This window comes from Clupea harengus, chromosome 7, assembly GCF_900700415.2.
Source record: "Clupea harengus chromosome 7, Ch_v2.0.2, whole genome shotgun sequence".
Classification (NCBI taxonomy): Eukaryota; Metazoa; Chordata; class Actinopteri; order Clupeiformes; family Clupeidae; genus Clupea; species Clupea harengus.
Window position 1 is genome coordinate 26433256 of NC_045158.1, and position 20840 is coordinate 26454095.

At 42.7% G+C, this 20840-nt stretch overlaps 1 protein-coding gene across 2 annotated transcripts; it reads left to right on the forward strand.

The window, feature by feature from the left end:
• The first annotated feature begins 6 nt into the window (after positions 1 to 6).
• Positions 7 to 20234, forward strand: LOC116221148 (apoptosis-inducing factor 3-like). 2 transcript variants are annotated; one of them, XM_031570968.2, is made up of 19 exons: positions 7 to 134; positions 5427 to 5643; positions 5937 to 6046; positions 6515 to 6624; positions 6728 to 6772; positions 6883 to 6979; positions 7415 to 7527; positions 7987 to 8073; positions 9818 to 9909; positions 13531 to 13661; positions 13856 to 13971; positions 14290 to 14361; positions 14968 to 15031; positions 15223 to 15299; positions 16049 to 16166; positions 16946 to 17044; positions 17364 to 17439; positions 18144 to 18248; positions 18765 to 20234. In XM_031570968.2, exons 1-19 carry the CDS (start codon positions 104 to 106, stop codon positions 18805 to 18807), a joined length of 1803 nt encoding a protein of 600 aa, XP_031426828.1. In that variant the 5' UTR covers positions 7 to 103; the 3' UTR covers positions 18808 to 20234. The 2 variants fall into 2 exon arrangements, with proteins under 2 accessions (XP_031426828.1, XP_031426829.1); XM_031570969.2 differs by having other exon boundaries at positions 5430 to 5643.
• Positions 20235 to 20840: the final 606 nt, after the last annotated feature.

Consider the following 20840-nt stretch of genomic DNA (forward strand, 5'->3'; position numbering starts at 1 on the left):
ACCCCCAAGCCCAGGGGCCCAACCTGAAGATCTGACCCAGCCCTACCTCCTCCTTCCCTGGCCTTGCTTCAAACGGGCCTCCTGGCTTCACCCTGGGCCCACCATGGGAGGATGCCTCTCCAAACCCAAACCAGGTGACCCCCCAGCACCCCACACCCCCACGCCCCCCTTACCTCCATTTAAACAAAAAAAATAACTTAACCTACCCCCTTTTCAAATCCTGAAATAATTGGCACCCAGCTATATATAGGTCACAGAAATGGCTTGCCTGACAGCCCTCTACACAGCATAGGCGTTTTTTGAGGAGGAGGAATTTTAATGCTCTCTACTGCAACTGCATTCAAGAGGATTACATGGTTAAAATTATGAGTATGGTTTCAAATATTGCACAATGTGATTGCTGTTCCTTCTTTTGATGGCTGAGAAGAAAGAGGCCAGTGGCTGTCAGGTGGGCGGGCCCTGGAGCGTGGCTGCTCAATGCAATGGCTGTTCTGCTCCTGGGGGGTGGGCTGTTCTGCTTCGGGGGGGGGGGGGGTTGGTGTGGGCTGTTCTGCTCTGGGGGGGGGGGGGGGGGGGGTTGGTGTGGGGGGGGGGGGTTGGTGTGGGGGGGGGGGCTTTTTTGGAGAGCAGAACAACGACATAGCAGTCAGGCCACAGTGGGAGGGCGATGGATTGTTTTTTATGTCCAGTTGCTATGTGCGCGCAGTGTATTTTAGATTGGGCGAAAAAGGCTCTTAACAGATACATATATATCTATATTGTGAGAACCTGGAGGTGGAGAGTTGTTCTCTGAGTCAAGGTGATGAAAAAAGGGGATATGGTTTGTCCCACTTCACCACCACATATAGCCACCCATGCTAAAAATGCAGCGGTTGCTTAATAGGGAAATGAAAGAGGTCTTGAGGTCATAGGGCATAGAATGTGATACTACGGTGAGAGTCTCAAAGGTGTTCTGCAGGGAGATCACATTGCAGCCGGGTCCAGAATATGAGATTGGACAATTACAGCGGTTGTTTTTTTAAACAGATGCTAAATACTCTATAGCTGTCATGGTTCACTAATTCTTAAACAGTGTGAGTATGAGGACATCCTTATCGCTCAAGGTCACCCACCAATCCAGTGGACCCCCAGCAGCGGCACATGTTAACACAGCATCTTACACTCTGGTGCCACTGGCATGGCCAGAAGTGATATTTGACATGGCACTCGGCAGGATATTTGTGTTTATAGTGACTCACTCCAAGACTAACAGAGATGACAGCACCAGTGCCAAGACAACTGCATGTCAGACGTCGCTTGTACCTTCTTACATAAGTACAAAGCCTCAGTGTGACTGTGACGGAGTGCCATCACGACTCGTGAGCGGGGTGACTGCTCTCTCCTTTCGCTACAGTGACTGACATTTTGCATGACAGTTTTCTGTTGTGAACCACTAGAATGTGGGATGTGAGTTGGCCTGGTTTGCGCTGCATCATTCTCACAGTGTGTTGTGTTGTGTTACCTCATTCTCACAGTGTGTTTGTGTTGTGTTACCTCATTCTCACAGTGTGTTTGTGTTGTGTTGCCTCATTCTCACAGTGTGTTGTGTTGTGTTGCCTCATTCTCACAGTGTGTTTGTGTTGTGTTGCCTCATTCTCACAGTGTGTTTGTGTTGTGTTGCCTCATTCTCACAGTGTGTTTGTGTTGTGTTGTGTTGTGTTGTGTGTTACCTCATTCTCACAGTGTGTCGTAGCAACTTGGTGGTTGGGACAAGCTCTGACAGCTCTGCTGTACTCTTTCATGGTGGGGTTGGTATAGTCCTCGTAGTGGTATAGTCCTCGTTCCTGAATTTCCACACATTTCACAATTTTTGGCATGAATTGATTGACACGGATGATGAATGACGGTTCAGCGATGATTTTGGTACATTTATTTGTGTATCTTGCTTTATCTTGTTATTTTGAGACCCATTACATGAATGCATAAATTCCATGACGTTCAGCAAAAAAATATAAAATAACTGGAGATTACTTTAACGTTTTTCTTTGAGGTCCCATTACGTAATATTAATTAAATTAATTAGTTAACGTTAGCAAAAAATAGAACACTACATTTTTCATTCATACAAACTGATGAATTGGGCAATATTTAGATTGCTTTGGATATAAAGTTTAATTCATGAGTAACATAAACATAAACAAATCATTAACATCCGCCCTTTACAGCTATTGAGGTAAACAGACACAGGCCTATCTCTGTAGGGATCCTTTTCATGTTGTCAGACACTTATAATAACATTATGCACCTGTTAGAGTTATTTGGCAGCTTATGGGTATCTAACAGGTTATAGGCTAAATGAGCCTCTCAGTCTTTGCACCGCGGTGTTAGGGGTACGCGGCAATTATTAAATCATTTATTTATACATATTTTTTCATTGTCAAAGGAGTCTTGCCATGAAAAGTTTGGGAACCGCTGCGCTAAAGGATCTTGCTATGGTGATTCTATTAAGTGGATATAGAGTACACTTGGGATTCACTATACTCGGTCTGTCTCTCCATGTGTGAGTGTTCCACTGTGGCATTGACATTGATTGTGACATGTGCACCCTTACAGGCCTGTGGCTGTTACAGCTGGCATATGCCTCAAAATGGCCCCGCACACACCATAGCCATGTCATAGTCAGCATAATGCCAACAAATATGTAATATAATAATAATATATAATATAAGTATCATGTGTCTGTGTCTGTCACAACCAGGTGTACCTCAAAAATCAGAGGCAGCTTGTAAAGGAGACTAACAGAAGTCATAGCATCGTTAATGAGTAACGTGTTAAAGAAACTTGTCATGGTCAAACCAAAGGAATAATTAGGTAGAGTGTAAAGATGATTTAGTAAGGTCTCTGTATTTGTATTAGCTGAGAGCCCAATATTTCTTATAAATGGGAGGTAGAGTATTTTTGAGTGGCCGAGTCTATATATTATTTCACAAGTAAAACACATTGATTTAATAACTGAACACATTTCAGATTAATGAAGTGAATGAAGTGGCGAGTGTAATATGCCTACTGCTGCTGACCTGGATCACTGCATTGTAAAGCATGCTAAATAGGAATTGATAAACTTACAGGTAACCGTTAATGAATCTAGTTCACCTCCTGTGTCAGTAAACAGAGGTTATAATCTGAATACTGTATCCTGTGGTAACAATCCACTTCCCTGAACAAACTCACAGGCTCTAAAGCAGCCTGGAAAAAAAAGACTATAGCTAATAAGCTCTCCAAAAACTACTGTTTGTTTAAATCCAGATTGGATTTACTCTGGTCTGGAAAGTCAGTAAAAAGAGATTGAGACCTGTGTGGATGTGTGGATGTGTGGCGGCGCTCTCTGGCCAGAACAGAATTCGAAAGCGAAATGAAAGGAGGCCCTAGAATCAGGCCTTATGGGTTATCAATGAACTCATGAATGAATATCAATATTTCTGTGACTGGCTGTGAGATGCCAACATTGTTGGCACCCTGTCGTTGTATAAAGCGATTTTGGCACAGACTGACAAACTGTCATGTCTGCTCTCTGCAGTGGAGATTCCCCTGTTTAGACACCGCCCCCCCCCCCCCCCCCCAACCCATAACCCTGTACCAAACGTCCGTTCAAACACAGATCTACCCTTGACACTGCCACCCCCCCCCCCCCCCCCCCCCAAACCCATAACCCTGTACCAAACGTCAGTTCAAACACAGATCTACCCTTGAGCCCATGATGGCTTTTTCTCTCTCGTTTCATTGCCTGCATTTACTACAGTCACTCTTATGATTTTCCGTTCATTTTAATTAAGAGTCGCACAGCAGGCTGGAATTCCAGCCAGATTAAGTCGTAAGAAGCGGACGGTCAGCACATTTTTCCGGCTGAGGAGAGTTCTCCTCTCACTGCTGCAGAGTGAAAAAAACGGTTACACAATCACTTTTTCAGAGGAAGAAAATCCTACAAGAGATGAGTGTAGCAAAACAAGAGCAAAAGAACAAGACAACGCTCCGGAACAAACGTCTCACACATTAGGACACAGAACGGCACAAATGTCTCACACATTAGGACACAGAACGGCACAAATGTCTCACACATTAGGACACAGAACGGCACAAATGTCTTACACATTATGACACAGAAAGGCTTGACTCTTCTTCTCCTTAATAGCTTTTTCATGATCTAAGTTTTTCAGAGGGTGATTTCAGTGCTTATTTCTAAGCCCTGACAGAATCAAAGAGAGAACATGGTCAGTCCAGGCAGTTCTCTGTAGGCAGCTCTGCTATCAACTGTTAACGGTTCCTCAACCACACTGACTGAATGAGTGGTAACACTTAAACAGCCTTACCTATTATGTATCCTGTGCCGTGAGTCTAATTCATCAAGGGCATGGCATGACAATACTCTCACACATCCTCCCCTCTATGCTGTCCGAACTGGGAATTTTGCGGAGAGGTTGGTTGGTGCCTCAGTTGACATTCATTCAAAGCGTCTTGGCAGGGACAAGTGTCCAAATCTCACCACCTCTGCATGTGTACCTCAGGGTTTGGTACTTGGACCGCTCCTGCTTCTATTTTCATCACTTCCTTAGGTGACATCATCCGTTCCCATGAGTTGTGGATGATACTCTACCGTACTTGTCTTTCCCCCCAGACGACTCCACAGTATTGGCTTGAATTTTCTGCATACTTCAGTGATATTTCAGTTTGCATGAGGGATCGTCACCTTCAGCTCAATCTTTTGAAATCTGAGCTCCTTGAATTCCCAACCAATTCGGCTTCTATCCTGACAAAATGTTCATATCTTCATTGACCCCAACTAAAACTGCATGAAACTTGACAACTTCATTTTTCTGAGTGCGTAGTAGCTTCTTTCTCGAGATCTTGCCGGTTCGCATTCGGAAGATCAGACCTCTCACACAATATGCTACACAACTTCCTGTGCAGGCCCTGGTTCTTTCTAAGCTAAACAATTGCGATGCGATTTTAACAGGCCTGCCTTCATGCGTGGTGAGACCATGGCAGATGATTCAGAATGGGGTGGCACATTAGGTTTTGGATCAGCCAAAGGGGACACATGTAATCTCTCACTCTCGCCTATTGGATCGGCACCAGCTCATTTAAATGCTATGATTCAGCTCTATTCCCCCTCTCAACGACAACCACAACAACACTAATAATAATTATTGTTGTTGTTGTTGTAATAATATAATTTAACTTCATTATGAGTTTTGTTATAATTTTTTCATTGTTGTCTTTACTGATTTTATCCAATGTTTTTATAAGTCGCTTTGAACAAACGTGTCTACTTAATACCTTAATTATAACTATAACCTTAAAGAAAAAAAATCTATCAACCAACCAACCAACATGCATACAAACCAGTCCGGTGAGGGAACCTGTGTTTTCAGCCTGTCCTTTGCTTGCAGTAGAGGTCAAGGTGGAGCTCACCCTGCTGGACAAAGAGAAAGAGGCCGATGTGATGTCTCCAAACGGAAAGGCCAGCCCCTTCTCCGACAGCAGACCCAACGGAGCCCTGGGCCACGGCTCCGATGAGGACGCCTCGGCCACCTTCAGGCCCTCACACAAGCCCAGGGACTACGTGGAGGCCACCGTGTGCCATGTGAAGGACCTGGAGAATGGACAGTAAGGCCACTGAGCTGTGTGGTACCATGCTGTACACTGAGGATTAGGTCACTGGTCATCATTAAGCAAGCACAGAAGGATGAATATGGCAGAATTTTTTTTTTTTTTTTTAAAGTGAATTGAAACAGATAGAATAGCCATGATGATTTGCTTGTTTATTTATTTAGCAATTATTTCTATAACATACAGTATGTCACATAGCAGATACGCCATGACTAAACGGACAGGAGGATACCATCTTGATTAGTTCTATGATACACAACCAATATTCAAGGTTCTTGTCCCTCACACAGGATGCGAGAGGTGGACCTGGGGACAGGCAGAGCGTTGCTCATCAAGGAGCACGGAGAGTTCTCTGCCATCGGGCACAAGTGCCCACACTATGGGGCACCGCTGGTCAAAGGTGAGGAGATCTGCCCTGTTCAGATGCCAGATGGTGTTACAGTGCTCATTAGGGAGAGCGATCTATCATTCGCTGACCTTTTTCTCTCCCCAGGCAAACTGTTTAACATTTAAATGTGCATCTTCTGCATGGCATATAATGTGAACGTTTACTCATGTAACACTTACTCATGTACTTATTCAAAATTATTTAAAAAAAGATACAAAAAATAACCATTAAGAGATACCAAACATCTACATAAAGCTTACTCTAACAACCTAGCAAATATAATCTTTTTTGTCTTTCTGACAATTCTGCGTCAGACAATTCTATGTCCGCTACACTGGGTCTTGTAGAGGTTAAAACACTTTTTGTACAGACAATTCTTTGTGTGGAAGTTCTTGGAAGAACCCTGTTCCTGCCAAAAGCATTCTAAGCTACGGCCTCTACAGGGAATGCTCTCACCGCAAGTTTTGCCGTTCCCTCCAGGTGTCCTATCTAAAGGGCGTATTCGGTGTCCGTGGCATGGTGCGTGTTTCGACATCGCCACGGGAGACATTGAAGACTTCCCAGGCCTTGATAGTCTACCCATCTTTCAGGTAACCTTCCTTTGTCTTCATCTCTCACCCTGAGGTATGCGCAGCACTCTCAGTATGGGGGAACTAAAGATGGACCTGTGCCCTTTCTCTCTCTTTGGTTCAGGTTAGAGTTGAAAAGGACAGGGTGATCATTCGAGCAAACAAGCAGGTGACACATTCCCTCCGTGTTTGCGGTGTTGTGTTTGCAAGCAAATTCACTTCAGTCGGAGGATGTTGTATAGGTGGCTCATTAACTTTGTGACCTCACTTCCTGTCCAGGCTCTACAAACACAAAGACGGACACAGGCCATGTCCAAGTGTTCAGCTGTCATCAACTCTAGCACGGGCTTCAGCCATGTTCTCATCATTGGAGCAGGTGAGAGAAACATTGGAGAAACCTCTGACCACCATATCAATGTGCCATGGTGCCACTATTGAAATGATAAGCAACAATTTAAGTAACTTTGACGTTTAAAAGCTATGTTTTCCATATTACAATGATTAGCATTAACCACGTTTTAAATACAAAATGTAAAGTCTAAACTCATTGACAGATTCTGCATTCCAGGGTGTATACTTTTGCCATTGCCATCCGCTCTCCATTCTACCCAGTCCTAGAAAAAGTCCTCTCCGTGTTCTTTGTCAATCATTTTGATTCTCAGACTGATTTAAGACTCGAGAAGTATAACCATACGGCTGAACCCAACAAACTTGCATACGTACATAAAAGGAAACCTGTATCAGTCCTCTACAACTGTCAGCTACAACAGAGCCCCTTCCCTCTCTCCCGTTCCCTCTCTCCCGTTCCCAGGCCCAGCTGGACTGGTCTGTGCTGAGACGCTACGACAGGAGGGCTTCACCGATCGCATCGTCATGGTCACCATGGACAAACATCTGCCGTTTGACAGACCAAAACTGAGTAAGGTTTGTACAGACGCTTACCACTCACCAGAGACTTAAGTCCCAGAGCATATTTATGACCTATGTTCATTATGATTTTATTAATTATTTAAATTGTATTTATTATTTATTAAAATTTTATATTATCCTATTTTTTTTGTCTGACTTTACTGTTTTTATTACTTTTTTATTTTACTGTGATTGATTGTTTAACCCTGTAAAGTACATTGAGTCTTCCTTGTATTTTAAAGTGTGCTATATAAATACAATTCATTATTATTATTATTATTATTATAATGTTGGGAAGCTGTGTCAATCAAACAATAGGCTAACTGAATAAACAATAATAGAAAACCAAACATATCACCAAATTAACATAAACCATACACCCTAGATGATTTTGTCATATTAGCAGTTATTTATTTCTTTATTCATAACATGTTTTTAGCACTTTTTGACGCTTATGAAATGATTGTTCCCCAGTCCCTGGAGAGCACAGCAGAACAGCTACGGCTCCGTTCCGCTGAGTTCCTGCAGACCCATGATATTGAGCTGCTCACAGAGAAGGAGGTAAGACCACCACTCTCTTCCTGACTTTAGTCCCTGACAACATCCAATACTTATTAGCTGTAGTTACATTCATAGATCACGTGCTGAGATCTAACATCTGAAAAGATTTGTTGCTAATACAGTTCCCCTATGGAAATGTATCAATTCAATTTTATTTATATAGCGCCAATAACAATTGAAATTGTCTCTAGGAACTTTACAGAGCCCAGAGCATGAACCCCCTAGAGCAAGCACTAAGGCGACTGGGCCAAATGAAAAACTCCCTTTTAACAGGAAGGAGCCTTGAGCAGAGCCCCAGCTCAAAGGGGGGACCCATCTGCTTAGGGTTGGCCAGGTAGAGAGATAGAGATAGAAGGGGTTGCAGAAGGGAAGGGAGGATGGATTCATACACATGTTAGGGGATAAACCATATTAGCACACAGAGGGCCATTTCATAATTCCATGAAACATACAAGATGGTATATACTGTACATGACTTACACTGAATTAATAGTGGATAAAAATGGAGAGAGCCAGCATTTAAAGTACTGGTTGTAGAACACCTTAGTGCTTAGGCAGTATACTCATAAGGTTGCTATTTTAAGGAACTGCAATGCAATGAAGCAGAAAACGATGTAAACTAAGGCATTTGTTTATATCACGGGTAAATAGGCTGGAATACAGTATGAGTTATAAGCATAGGGTGGAATTTGTGCGTAATAGTTTGGTGGGAATGGGCAGCTGTAAGCCGAGGGTTTCTGCAGGTAGATCGGGTGGAAAGACTGCAGCAGCATCCCACAGTGGAGATAGAGTAGGAGGGTGTGTGTGTGTGTGTGTGTGTGTGTGTGTGTGTGTGTGTGTGTGTGTGTGTGTGTATGTGTGTATGTGTGTGTGTGTGTGTGTGTGTGTGTGTGTGTGTGTGTGTGTGTGTGTGTGTGTGTATGTGTGTATGTGTGTGTGTGTGTGTGTGTGTGTGTGTGTGTGTGTGTGTGTGTGTGTGTGTGTGTAGATCGGGTAGAAAGACTGCAGCAGCAGCCCATAGTGGAGAGTATGAGGGGAAGAGAAGAGACAGAGTGAGTGGACAGAGATAAGTTGCCTTATATGTGTATGTGAAATTGTTGGTTATGGTGATGAGGAACAATGTTATCACAGTCAACAGCAACAGCATTTGCAGGTAAAGGTCCTACTATAAGGGAGAGAACAGAGACTGGTTAGAAACAGAATGTCAGAAAATCAGTCATACAACACACACGCGCACACACTCTCTCACACACACACATACACACACACACACACACACACATGATGCACTGACAATTATTTAAGCATCAAACTCATTATACTATGGCATGCCACATGCTATCCTGGGAATATCTTGCAACCTGTACATTAAAGACATGCTGACCAGAAGAGATCTGTTATCAATATTCACTTGCATACTTGCAGACCTGAGGTGAATATCACTTATCTAGAGACATTAACTTCTCCTCCCTTAAGGCATAATAGGGACTTATTGCCTTACATCAACAAAAATGTAAGATTTTGTGAATTTAAATATCTGCTTGCTTACCTCATCACAACATTAATGTTACACACCTTCAGAGGTTGGCGGCTAATACCTTACGTGCAGAGATTAAGAGCTATTATTGATCCCCCAAAGTGGTCTATTATTTGATTTTTGATTTTTTTAGAATGAATGTCAATATGACTCTCCTCTACCATCCCATTTTGATCTCACGCCATGTATGTTGTTTGGGCATCTCAGGTTGTGTCTGTGGATGTCAAGGCGAAGACTGTGACTTTTCAGGATGGCTTCAAGATGGAGTACAGGAAGCTGCTCATTGCTACAGGAAGCAAGTAAGTCTTTTTTGACTTCCTGTTACACTAGCTGTCTCAGGCTCTTGCCTTGACAGATGTGAACGACATTCTGGTCTAGATCATCAACTGACCAGTTTGGACATAACATTGAAAATCTGTATTTAAACATTACATGTGTTGCATGTATGTTATCTGAATGCACATATGCATGTATATTTGAATACAGTTGATTGAAATGTATTTGTATTATGTTCTGTGGTTTATTCACTTGTATTGTGACATATTCAGGACCCTGTGACTCAAACTCAGTCCTCCTAGGTGGACTCCTCATTTCACTGTGCGTTGTGGCCTACCATGATTGGTTCTATGTTAATAAGCAGATAGTCATTGGGTACATCTTAGTATGTAGTCACTCATTGGATACTACTAAGTGGGCTGCCTGGTACTTATGCAACTAAGTCTGTGATTGGTTAAGATTAGTGATGCACCCCTGTGGTGGGGTGGAAGGTTCTGGGGTGTTTTCCAGATGTTGGGCCAGGTGTTTGTGTGAATTACCGCTTCCGTCCAACAGAACTTCTTTGTTAATTAAGGGAAGTGTTGTGTTTGGAATTCGTTTAATTGGGTGTAGGTTTCTGGGGAGTCTTCCATCTTCACTATCTTCCTCCACTTTTTTCTTATCCTGCAGCTGTAGTCCTTTAATGAGTTGGTTGTACATTGTCCCCTGTCTCCTAGTGTGCCACAGGAGGGCTTTATAACAGTTGTTGACTTGATTCCTCTGCCTCTGAGATCCGAAGTCTAAATGGCTCGGTGAATAGGACCTGTGTAACTATAATGTTTCTCATTTCAGGATGTCACCTACTCTGGTGCTCTGCGTGTGTCTTGTTTCTTCACAGCAGACCTTTGTGGGAGACAGCAGAAATCATAGAGGCTCTTTTTTTAAAGCTCTTTCCATATTTAAAACTGATTCTAGGGGCTTCTTCTCATTTGTTGTAGGTCTGTGTCTTTGCCTCTCTGTTCGACCCAAAATGCCGCTGCGTCCGCTACAAAAGAGGTGCTAGTGTAACAGGAAGTCAAACAAGACTTACTTGCTTCCTGTAGCAATGAGCAGCTTCCTGTACTCCATCTTGAAGCCATCCTGAAAAGTCACAGTCTTCGCCTTGACATCCACAGACACAACCTGAAATGCCCAAACAACATACATGGCGTGAGATCAAAAGAGGTGATCAGGCAGGCTTCAGCTTCTACCAATTCTCTTGGTTCTTGTGAAGATCCATGCCTGCTCCACGACGGAAGACAGCTACAGTACCAGTCAAAAGTTTGGACACACCTTCACATTTTTGGAGAAGTTTTTTTCTTTACTTTTATTATTTTCTACACGGTAGATAACACTTTTTTTGTTTAGTACATCATTCCATATGTGTTCTTTCGTAGTTTAAATGTCTTCAGTATTAATCTGCAATGTAGAAAATAATAAAAGTAAAGAAAACACTTCTCAAAAAAATGTGAAGGTGTGTCCAAACTTTTGACTGGTACTGTATATTCCTGGCCTTGTTTGCTGTGGCTGTGTCTACTCTGGCTTCATTTTCCATGTAGTGCCGTCACCACAGATGAGTATGTGCCCTGACTGCCATGCCATCGAGACTGGCTCTTTGGCGTTGCTGTCAGAGTGCAAGTTTGTGCACCCTTGTAGACCCGGGTTCAAGTCCGGGCGGGGTGACTGCGCTCTCCCTTCTCTACACACTAGAATAGGGCGTGGCTGTTCCCTGAAGCCTTCAATCCTTCAGATTAGTCAGCTGATTAGTCGGCTGACATCGCTGTTCCTTTAATCACATGCTTGACTGATATTATTTCAGTGTACTGATATTATAAGAGTGTCCTACTCTTCTCTCTCAGGGCTTGATGCATGCATTTTTTTTTGTCTGGTTAGATTCCACTATCACTCTAAGAATGCAGTCCTTACCCTACCGCAATCAATCCTTACTATTTAAATCTTGCAAAATTCTTGCCAACTGTTTTTCCTTTTCTCCTTTTCTTCAGTTGTCACCTTTTTGGTTGTTGCTACGCTGTCATAGGATAAGTCTCCCAGTCTTCTTCCCCCTAATTCCACTCTCACACCATTTCACGGCGTCAAAGACTTTCTTCGTATTGTCGTCACAACTACACCAATCTCAGGAATCTTGCCACTGGATCTTGATTTTTTTTGTGCTGATGTCCAGGATTTTGTGCACCCTGAAGCTAGTTTCTCCCAAAGCTTTTGTTGTCCTCGCAAGCGCCTTCATTTCAAGCACTTTCATTTTCTGTGCTGCTTGGACTTCTCCAGTGTCATCACTTCAGCTTATCCTGCCCGCTGAGACCACTTTTTCAGTCCATCGCTCTCATTCACAAGCTTTCAGTCTATCTCTCATTCACAAGCTTTCTACGGCTTTTTCAGTCCATCTCTCTCGTTCACAAGCTTTTTGTGGCTTTGCAGTTTTGTGATCTCTGCACTTAAAGTGGCAGTGACAGACTTTCTCAATGGTATATTTTTGTCTCTTGCAAACAAGCAGGAATCTCATTGGCTTGTTTTGTACTTCCTGGACTCCTTGGATGTGATGAGGCTTTGCTGACCTTTGAACTATTGCAACTTTAACTCCTCGGCGTCAGCTATGCCGTGGCGTTCCCTTCAGCACCGTGGCGTACCCTCCAGCGCTTGGCCTCCGGAAACTCCTGGAAACCTTTGGTCCCTTCCTCTACACACTGCTCAATCTGGTTTTGGCACGCTAGCAGATTTTGAACTTTGAACTTTGAACTTCTTGGGCCTTGTGTCTTGTCTTCTGGAGCTTAGCAGCTTCCATCTTGAGTTCAAATGCCTGACTGGCTTACATTTTGTCCTTTAGCATTTTGTTCACGGAAACTCTGCATAGCCTCTGTCAGTCTCTGCATCTTTCTCAGTCCAGAAGCTTCCTGAGCCTTGGGTCGTTCCCTCTCTTCTACAGGTTCCCAACCTCATCTTCCAGAAGTAACCTTTTAGTCTCTTTTTTTTTCAGTTTGAGCTTCATTATAACCAACCGTTTCATCTGGATGTTAACTTTGAATAGCCCATCTTCATCCAGGGTCGTTTTTGTTTAAAGGAGAAGCTGGGCCCTATTTTCCCATCTTTTCCCTCCTTCTGTGGCTTTCTGCCTGAGGACAGTCTCTCTCTGCCAGCTTGTCTGGTCCTGCAGCCTATTTCCTGCTGCTTTTCCATTTGTTGGGTTTGTCAGTCTGCTATGGAGCAGTCATGTTTGATGAAAGTGTTGATGCTTTGGTGACCGCGGACTCTGTCTATTCAAGGCTACCATAAGGCCTTCGATGTCCTCTTGACATCCGATTAGTTTTCAAGGTCATCTGTAGGCTCTCTGCTGGCCATCTCTACTAAACCAGTCTGAGATGATCAACTACCCCAAAGGCATGTCAAGGGAAAGGGGGTAAATGCAGACTGTTCTAACACTTGTCTCTGGCTTTCTTGGTAAAGTCCCCCCCCTGTCTTGATTGTCTTCTTCCTCATTTTGAAAAGTAGTTGGATCAATTGTTAAGCTCTGACCACTATACAGATTTATCCTTGTTTTTCTTCCCCCCTTATTCTGCATCCATCTCAACAATTTCATATTTGTTTTATATGTGTGCTCACGTTCCTTAAAGGCCCAAGCCACTGAACTACATAGGAAAGGATGTGGAGAACGTGTTCCACCCCAGGAACCCCGAGGATGCTAACAGCATAGCTCGGCTAGCCAACAACAAGAACGCCGTCATCGTGGGAACGTCCTTCATAGGTCAGTGTTACACTCACATTCACACCCACTGATACAATGTCATTATTCTATGAGGGAGTGATTCTAATGCTTTATGTCAATCCCCAGGGCACATTAACTTGGCACATATTATTAGGTGGCTTGGGAGTAATTCTGTTTATGATGTTGGATGACTGACATTATAACGAGGTGATCAATGTTGTGGTGTGATTTAGGTATGGAGGTGGCCGCAGCCCTCACAGACAAGGCCCATTCAGTGTCAGTCATTGGGAGAGAGGTGATCCCCTTCCGGAAGGTTTTTGGAGAGAAAGTGGGCAAAGCCATAATGAAGGTATTACTATGATGAAAACGAAGAGATTCAGAGCGCACTTTAAACTTCTTGCTATATATCATGTTAATGTGATTCTATTATATTCTATTTTGAATGGCATATGCACAGACAGTCAATTTTGGATTTGCTGCCCCCCCCCCGCATGTTAAGCCTTAGCTTAAGACCTGCGCTTAAAACATCCTTGATTGATTTTGTATGAACAATGACACACGAGACAGGTCATTTGACATTACTTTCCGTTCGATGCCTCGTACTGTGAACACACTACCCTGAAAGCTAGTATTCTTAACCCCACGTCTTGAATTCCTCCTTCTGCAGCTCTTTGAGACAAACAGGGTGAAGTTCTACATGCTGAATGAGGTGTCGGAGATGCGTGGCCATCATGGACAGGTACCCATAAAGTGAGAGACTCGGCTTGGTATTAGGAAGCCTACACCTAAGCAGGTGGTTTACTGCATTATCTGACCAGTTTTTTCTTCATCGTTCCACTAAGAATCCTTATGGGAAGGTCTTTGTAAAATAATTGCCTCTATGGCAATTACAGCTGTAAAGGAACGTTTCAGCTCTGTATTCAGTGTGTGTGTGTGTGTGTGTGTGTGTATGTGTGTGTGTTTGTGTGTCTGAGTAGGTGTGGCAAAAGATGGATATACAGCAACACCTTCATAGAACCTTCTAGAACTTAACCAAAGTAGGGAGTACCCTGGTGTGTGGTAAAAGATGGGTCATCCAGCTGCCTACACACTCCCAGCTTGGGAGTCTGGGGTCCACCTACTGCATAGTCATAGGATACTCACTCTTAATGGTACCTCATTTGGAAAGTGTGTAGCAGTGTGTAGCCTGGAGTTATTTGACAATACTGAAATATGTAAATTACTCGCTGGAGACCAGGGTGCTTCCAGCTGCAATTAGCAGAGTATCACACAGATACTTAGACTGTTTGCATTTGATGTCAGTTTTGATACCCATGTGTGTATGTGTATGTGTTTTCTCATGGAGTTAAAAGAAGTGGTCCTCAAAAGCGGCAAGGTCCTACGAGCTGACGTGTGCGTCATCGGTGCCGGTGAGCTCATCAGCTGGTTTACTTCAGTTTACTTCATTTTACCTCATTTTACTTCAGCTTACTTCAGTTTACCAGCTCTCAGTTCCTACCACAGAATATATCATTATTTTCACTGTCAGGTTGATGGTTTAGAAAGGCATTATTCTTCTGAATAAATGAACTGTTAAGAACTTTGTTAAATGTCCTCGTAGGTTCTGGTCCAGCCACTGCATTCCTGAAACAGAGCGGCGTACACATGGACTCCAAGGGCTTTATCACCGTCACTAAGGTACTGAGGACCCACTTAACCTAACCCTAACCCTTTATCACCGTCAGTAAGGTACTGAGGACCCACTTAGTACCAACGCTGCACCAAACACCATTCTCAAACTTTTCACATTTCTTAATGTGCCGAATACTGACATCAAAATGCCCTTCCTCCTCAGACCTTGCAGACCAATGTGGAAGGGGTGTTCGCTAATACTGATATCAAAATGCCCTTCCTCCTCTTCCTCCTCAGACGATGCAGACCAATGTGGAAGGGGTGTTCGCTAATACTGATATGAAAATGCCCTTCCTCCTCTTCCTCCTCAGACGATGCAGACCAATGTGGAAGGGGTGTTCGCTAATACTGATATGAAAATGCCCTTCCTCCTCTTCCTCCTCAGACGATGCAGACCAATGTGGAAGGGGTGTTCGCTAATACTGATATCAAAATGCCCTTCCTCCTCTTCCTCCTCAGACGATGCAGACCAATGTGGAAGGGGTGTTCGCTAATACTGATATCAAAATGCCCTTCCTCCTCTTCCTCCTCAGACGATGCAGACCAATGTGGAAGGGGTGTTCGCTAATACTGATATCAAAATGCCCTTCCTCCTCTTCCTCCTCAGACGATGCAGACCAATGTGGAAGGGGTGTTCGCTAATACTGATATCAAAATGCCCTTCCTCCTCTTCCTCCTCAGACGATGCAGACCAATGTGGAAGGGGTGTTCGCTAATACTGATATCAAAATGCCCTTCCTCCTCTTCCTTCTCAGACGATGCAGACCAATGTGGAAGGGGTGTTCGCTGGGGGAGACGTGGTCACGTTCCCTCTCTCCTTGCGCAACAACAAGAAGGCCAACATCCCCCACTGGCAGATGGCCCATGTGCATGGTAAGATACGTCCTGCCTTCGTCAGGTGACGTGTCCTGAGTCCTGTATCGACCACACAGACGCTGTCTTTGGTTCACATGCATTTCCCTGTCTTAACACCTGTCTGAGACCAGTGGCCCTGTGTATAGACAGATATTGACTATGGTGATGAGTTTGATTCCAAGGTAGCTGGATTATCTAAGCCTTTTTTGGATACTGGTGTCTGTAAAATACATACCGTATATACATTCAGTAAATTTGCTGTTCTGACTTACCTAATGTAAATATACCTATTGTAAAGAGTAGGGATGCTAACTCCAGTGTTCATTCATTCATTCATTCATTCATTCATTCATGTAAATATTGGTATGCCTGTGGTATGCCTACTTTCACTCTGTAGGGCCCAGTAGTAATCAAATACAGTGCAGGGTCCCTATGGATGTATGGATAATAGTAATTGTCTTTTTGAAAGACACAATTGAAACAATTATATATCATTTGTAGTTTTAAAGCCTCCTTTTAATGATGTTGTACCACTCGGTTTTATTCAAAATAACATACATACAATTATTGAAAATCTAAATCTCATGATTATTAGTATTTTGTGTATTTAACAATGTACTTAACAATAAACATTTTTGTAAATGCTAGTATAATCAGCTGCTAAGTTCTAATGGAAGGCTTAGGAATGTCATTGTCACAAGGCGTGGGAGCAGTCACTGTGAGCTCTCCTTTGCTCTCATCAGACTTCTTTTATCAGAGTCTGATTAACGATCGAATGCGCTTGTGCTTTTCTGCAGGGCGGGTGGCAGCTCTCAACATGATTGGAAGACCCACGGAGGTGAAGACAGTGCCATACTTCTGGAGCGCCATGTTTGGGAAGAGCATACGCTATGCAGGTAAAGCTACAGGCCTAACACAAATAGCATGTCTCCTTTTCATTTTCTATAGTCATCAGAAAATACAATGTACAGAAATGGTGTGTAGCCCATAATATGTTTTTTTTTTGGATTGGAATGGATTGTTTCTAAGCAAGTCTACACAAAGTAATAAACGCTGACAGTCATTTTCTGATCACAGGAAAGGAAGATAGTATTTGAATATGGTCGACGGTGCACCATGAGTGCAATCCAAAGCTACAGCTAAAAATAGAGCTTGAAAGAGCACGAGGCACAGATAATGTTCGTATTTTCAAGTCTCTTCTCATTTGTTGTCAAGGATACGGAGATGGGTTTGATGATGTCGTCATCCAGGGAGATTTGGATGACCTGAAATTTGTTGCATTTTACACAAAGTGAGTCTTCATTTCAAAGCACCTGAGCATGTTTACTGGACTTCTTTAGGTATTTCATGTCTGTTTTGGTTGGTTTATCCCACAAACACACCTCATACACACCTCATACACACATCAAACACACCTCATACACACCTCATACCAAAGTAATGTCCTTTTTTACAGTTACCTAAAGTTAAGTGTCAATCTTCTATACAACCTTATCTCCAGAGGGAGCCATTCAAAACACTGTATTCTACAGGATTAAGTTGACTGCAAACACACTGGATCCTTCCCTCTGGTCTATTTGTCACTTTCTGAAGATGTTTATATACGTAATACTTATATTTTCATACATGCTGTACATTATTTTCACTTGGTATGCACAGTTAAAGGTTTCTCATATTTACCACACATAAAACCACAAAGTGGTCATGTGTTTGTTTTTAAATGTCTTTATACATTACATTAGTTTAAGACATTTTTTAAAAACTCTGTGGAGAAAATAGTACATTTAAAACAATTGTACAATTGTACAAAAGTACAATTCAGTGCACACCAAGTGGAAATAATGAATGTCGAAAACCAAATTTGGATATTAGGTCAGATTTTTTTTTAGCGCAACCACTGAGAAGTGAAACCCCTCAACATGGCCACTACTGTGACGGAAATATACTGGCATATCTTTCTAAGTAAGAGTTGCTACCTCTTGTTCCTACTTGCAGGAGTGAGGAGGTGGTGGCTGTGGCCAGCATGAACTATGACCCTATTGTGTCGCGTGTGGCAGAGGTCTTTGGCTCCGGAAAGACGATTAGGAAACGTGATGTGGAGTAAGTGTGATTCCTTTCCTTAACCGTGGCCCCACGGCGGCGAGAAGAGATACAATGAGCGTTTTATATTTGTAATATTTCCACACACACACACCGCAGAATAGCATGAGACCAAATGTTGCCAGACACACTGTGCAACAGGATGGGTTGACATAACTGTCTATCTGGAGTTAATGTATTTGAAAAGTTACTGACTTAGAGAAACCATTGTCTTCTAGTCGGCACAGTTTTCCTTTTGTACAGCTTTTGAGGACCATATCTGTGCTGTTTCTCATGCTTGAGTGTAAAGCCAAGTATGAAAACATATTCCTGCATTCAAACACAAAATAGCCATCTTTGACACAGTGCTTTTCTAGGCTGAATCAGCCATAACAATCCTACATACTGTATCATATTTATTATACCTGTTAGAGTCAATTTGCACAGAAAAATGCTTGTAAATGAAACATATGTGAATGAGAGAGAATGCAGCATTGTATCTGCAATACTAACCTGCTCTCACCATTTCTGTTTCAGAACAGGGGACATGTCTTGGTTAATAGACAAGGGCTCACAATGAGGATCTCATTGTCTTTTAAACACGAGGCTACTAGTGACTACTAAAACATTTGAGGGTGCGTGAAGACTGGGGGAAAAAAAAACGAAAGATACAAAAAAAAGCAAGACACTCGTGGTGCGGACTGAACAAGAGGCTTGGCTGGATGCAGGAGAGCGGATTTTTTCGGGATTTCAGTACGCTCCAGTCCAGGGACATCATCTCAATGGAGGCCTTACTGGGGGCCGTCTGCTGGGGGCCGTCACAGCGCTGTATATACTCATCGGCTTAAGGACTTTACCCTCGAGAATGAGCCATACGTGCATTTGAAGCTAGATATTGTAGGGGTCCTGATTTTCTCATATTTGTTTGGCAGCGAAGCAATACTAAGTGCGGAGGCCCTGTTTGTGCATGATCTAACTACCTGTACACTTTTTCTTCATGTAAGGGCCAGATAAGGGTATTTTTTGTACATGCAACTTGTGTATAGCTATAACCTAATGGCATTGCATCATAACGGGGCTGTACAATTTCTACTGATCTTTTCAGATTTATTTTCCTTCTCTTTTGAGTTTGAATTGTAAAGACCTAGGCCCACATGTGTTGATCAGCCTGAAAGACTGTGCAGAGGATAAGGGCACGGTGTACACACGCACACACACACACACACACACACACACACACACACACACACACACACACACACACACACACACACACACACAACACACGTTGATCAGCCTGAATGAAAGACTGTGCAGAGGATAAGGGCACGGTGTACATACGCACACACACACACACAGACACACACAACATGTGTTGGATCAGCCTGAAAGACTGTGCAGAGGATAAGGTCACGGTGCGCACACACACGCACACACACACACACACACACACACACACACACACACGTTGTTCAGCCTGAAAGGCTGTGCAGAGGATAAGGGCATGGTGCACAGTTTCACATGCACAACTTTCATACAGCCAATAGAGAATAGGATAGATGCCATAATTTCCCTCTAATCCCAGATACCAACTGAATGCCCCCCCACCCCTCACCCTCATAATAGCATGAGAACCACACCACAAGTGGTGATATTGCTAGCATAATGCTCCTTCATGGATTACAATGTACCTCTTGCTAATGGTGACCTTTGTTGCCTTGCTAGTAAATTGCACAAAAAACAGAATACTCAAAGATACATTCTTATCTTATAATAACGGTAGAGTAATAGAATCACATAGGCTTGTATCCTCTTTAGGTGATTGTTTTCTAGACGGTATGCAATAATGCCTGAATGCTATTTTTAGTAGACGATGCCTCCTATGGACACTCTTTGGTACTAACTCAGGGAGCTGAGGTTTGTGGCCTGGTCAATTCGGGATTGGTCCTATTGCAAAACGAAATAAATTTGTTGCTTCTATTTTCTACCAGACATCTGGTCACTACATTTGCAGGAGTCTGTCTGGATTTCTTTACTTTTAAGAGCATATATGGACTTTTTTTATAGGTGTGGGCATGAAACTTTACCACGAAACAGTGTGCAAGGCTAGCCTGCTCTGCCTTGGACTATGATGAGCAACTTATACGCCAGAAGACAAGCACATGACATAGTGATGCTGTACATGTACGATTAACATATCATCTTCTGGGTAACATTACTTTTAATATACCTATTTATATTAAATATGGATATTATCAAACAGTTTAATTTGATTAATAATACCTCATGGATTAAAAGTCACATTATACAAAAAAAAGAGACACTGTAGCAACTCATGCACATTTTCGATATAATCACTTCTGCAGGAACACATAATCTCCATGAAATATTTATTTACTATTTAATTAACAAGTAGTCCATACACAAAAGAGTTACATAGCATTCTGACATCAGTCAGTTGTGGAAGACATAACAGTACACACATATAGCAGAAATCACATAATTATATATAAAATACTTCTGAACCTACAACATTGGTACCTTTCAAGAAACGATGGCAAACATGCCGAAGTTGCTGAGAGGTTAAAAAAAAATCAGCAACAGCACCAATAG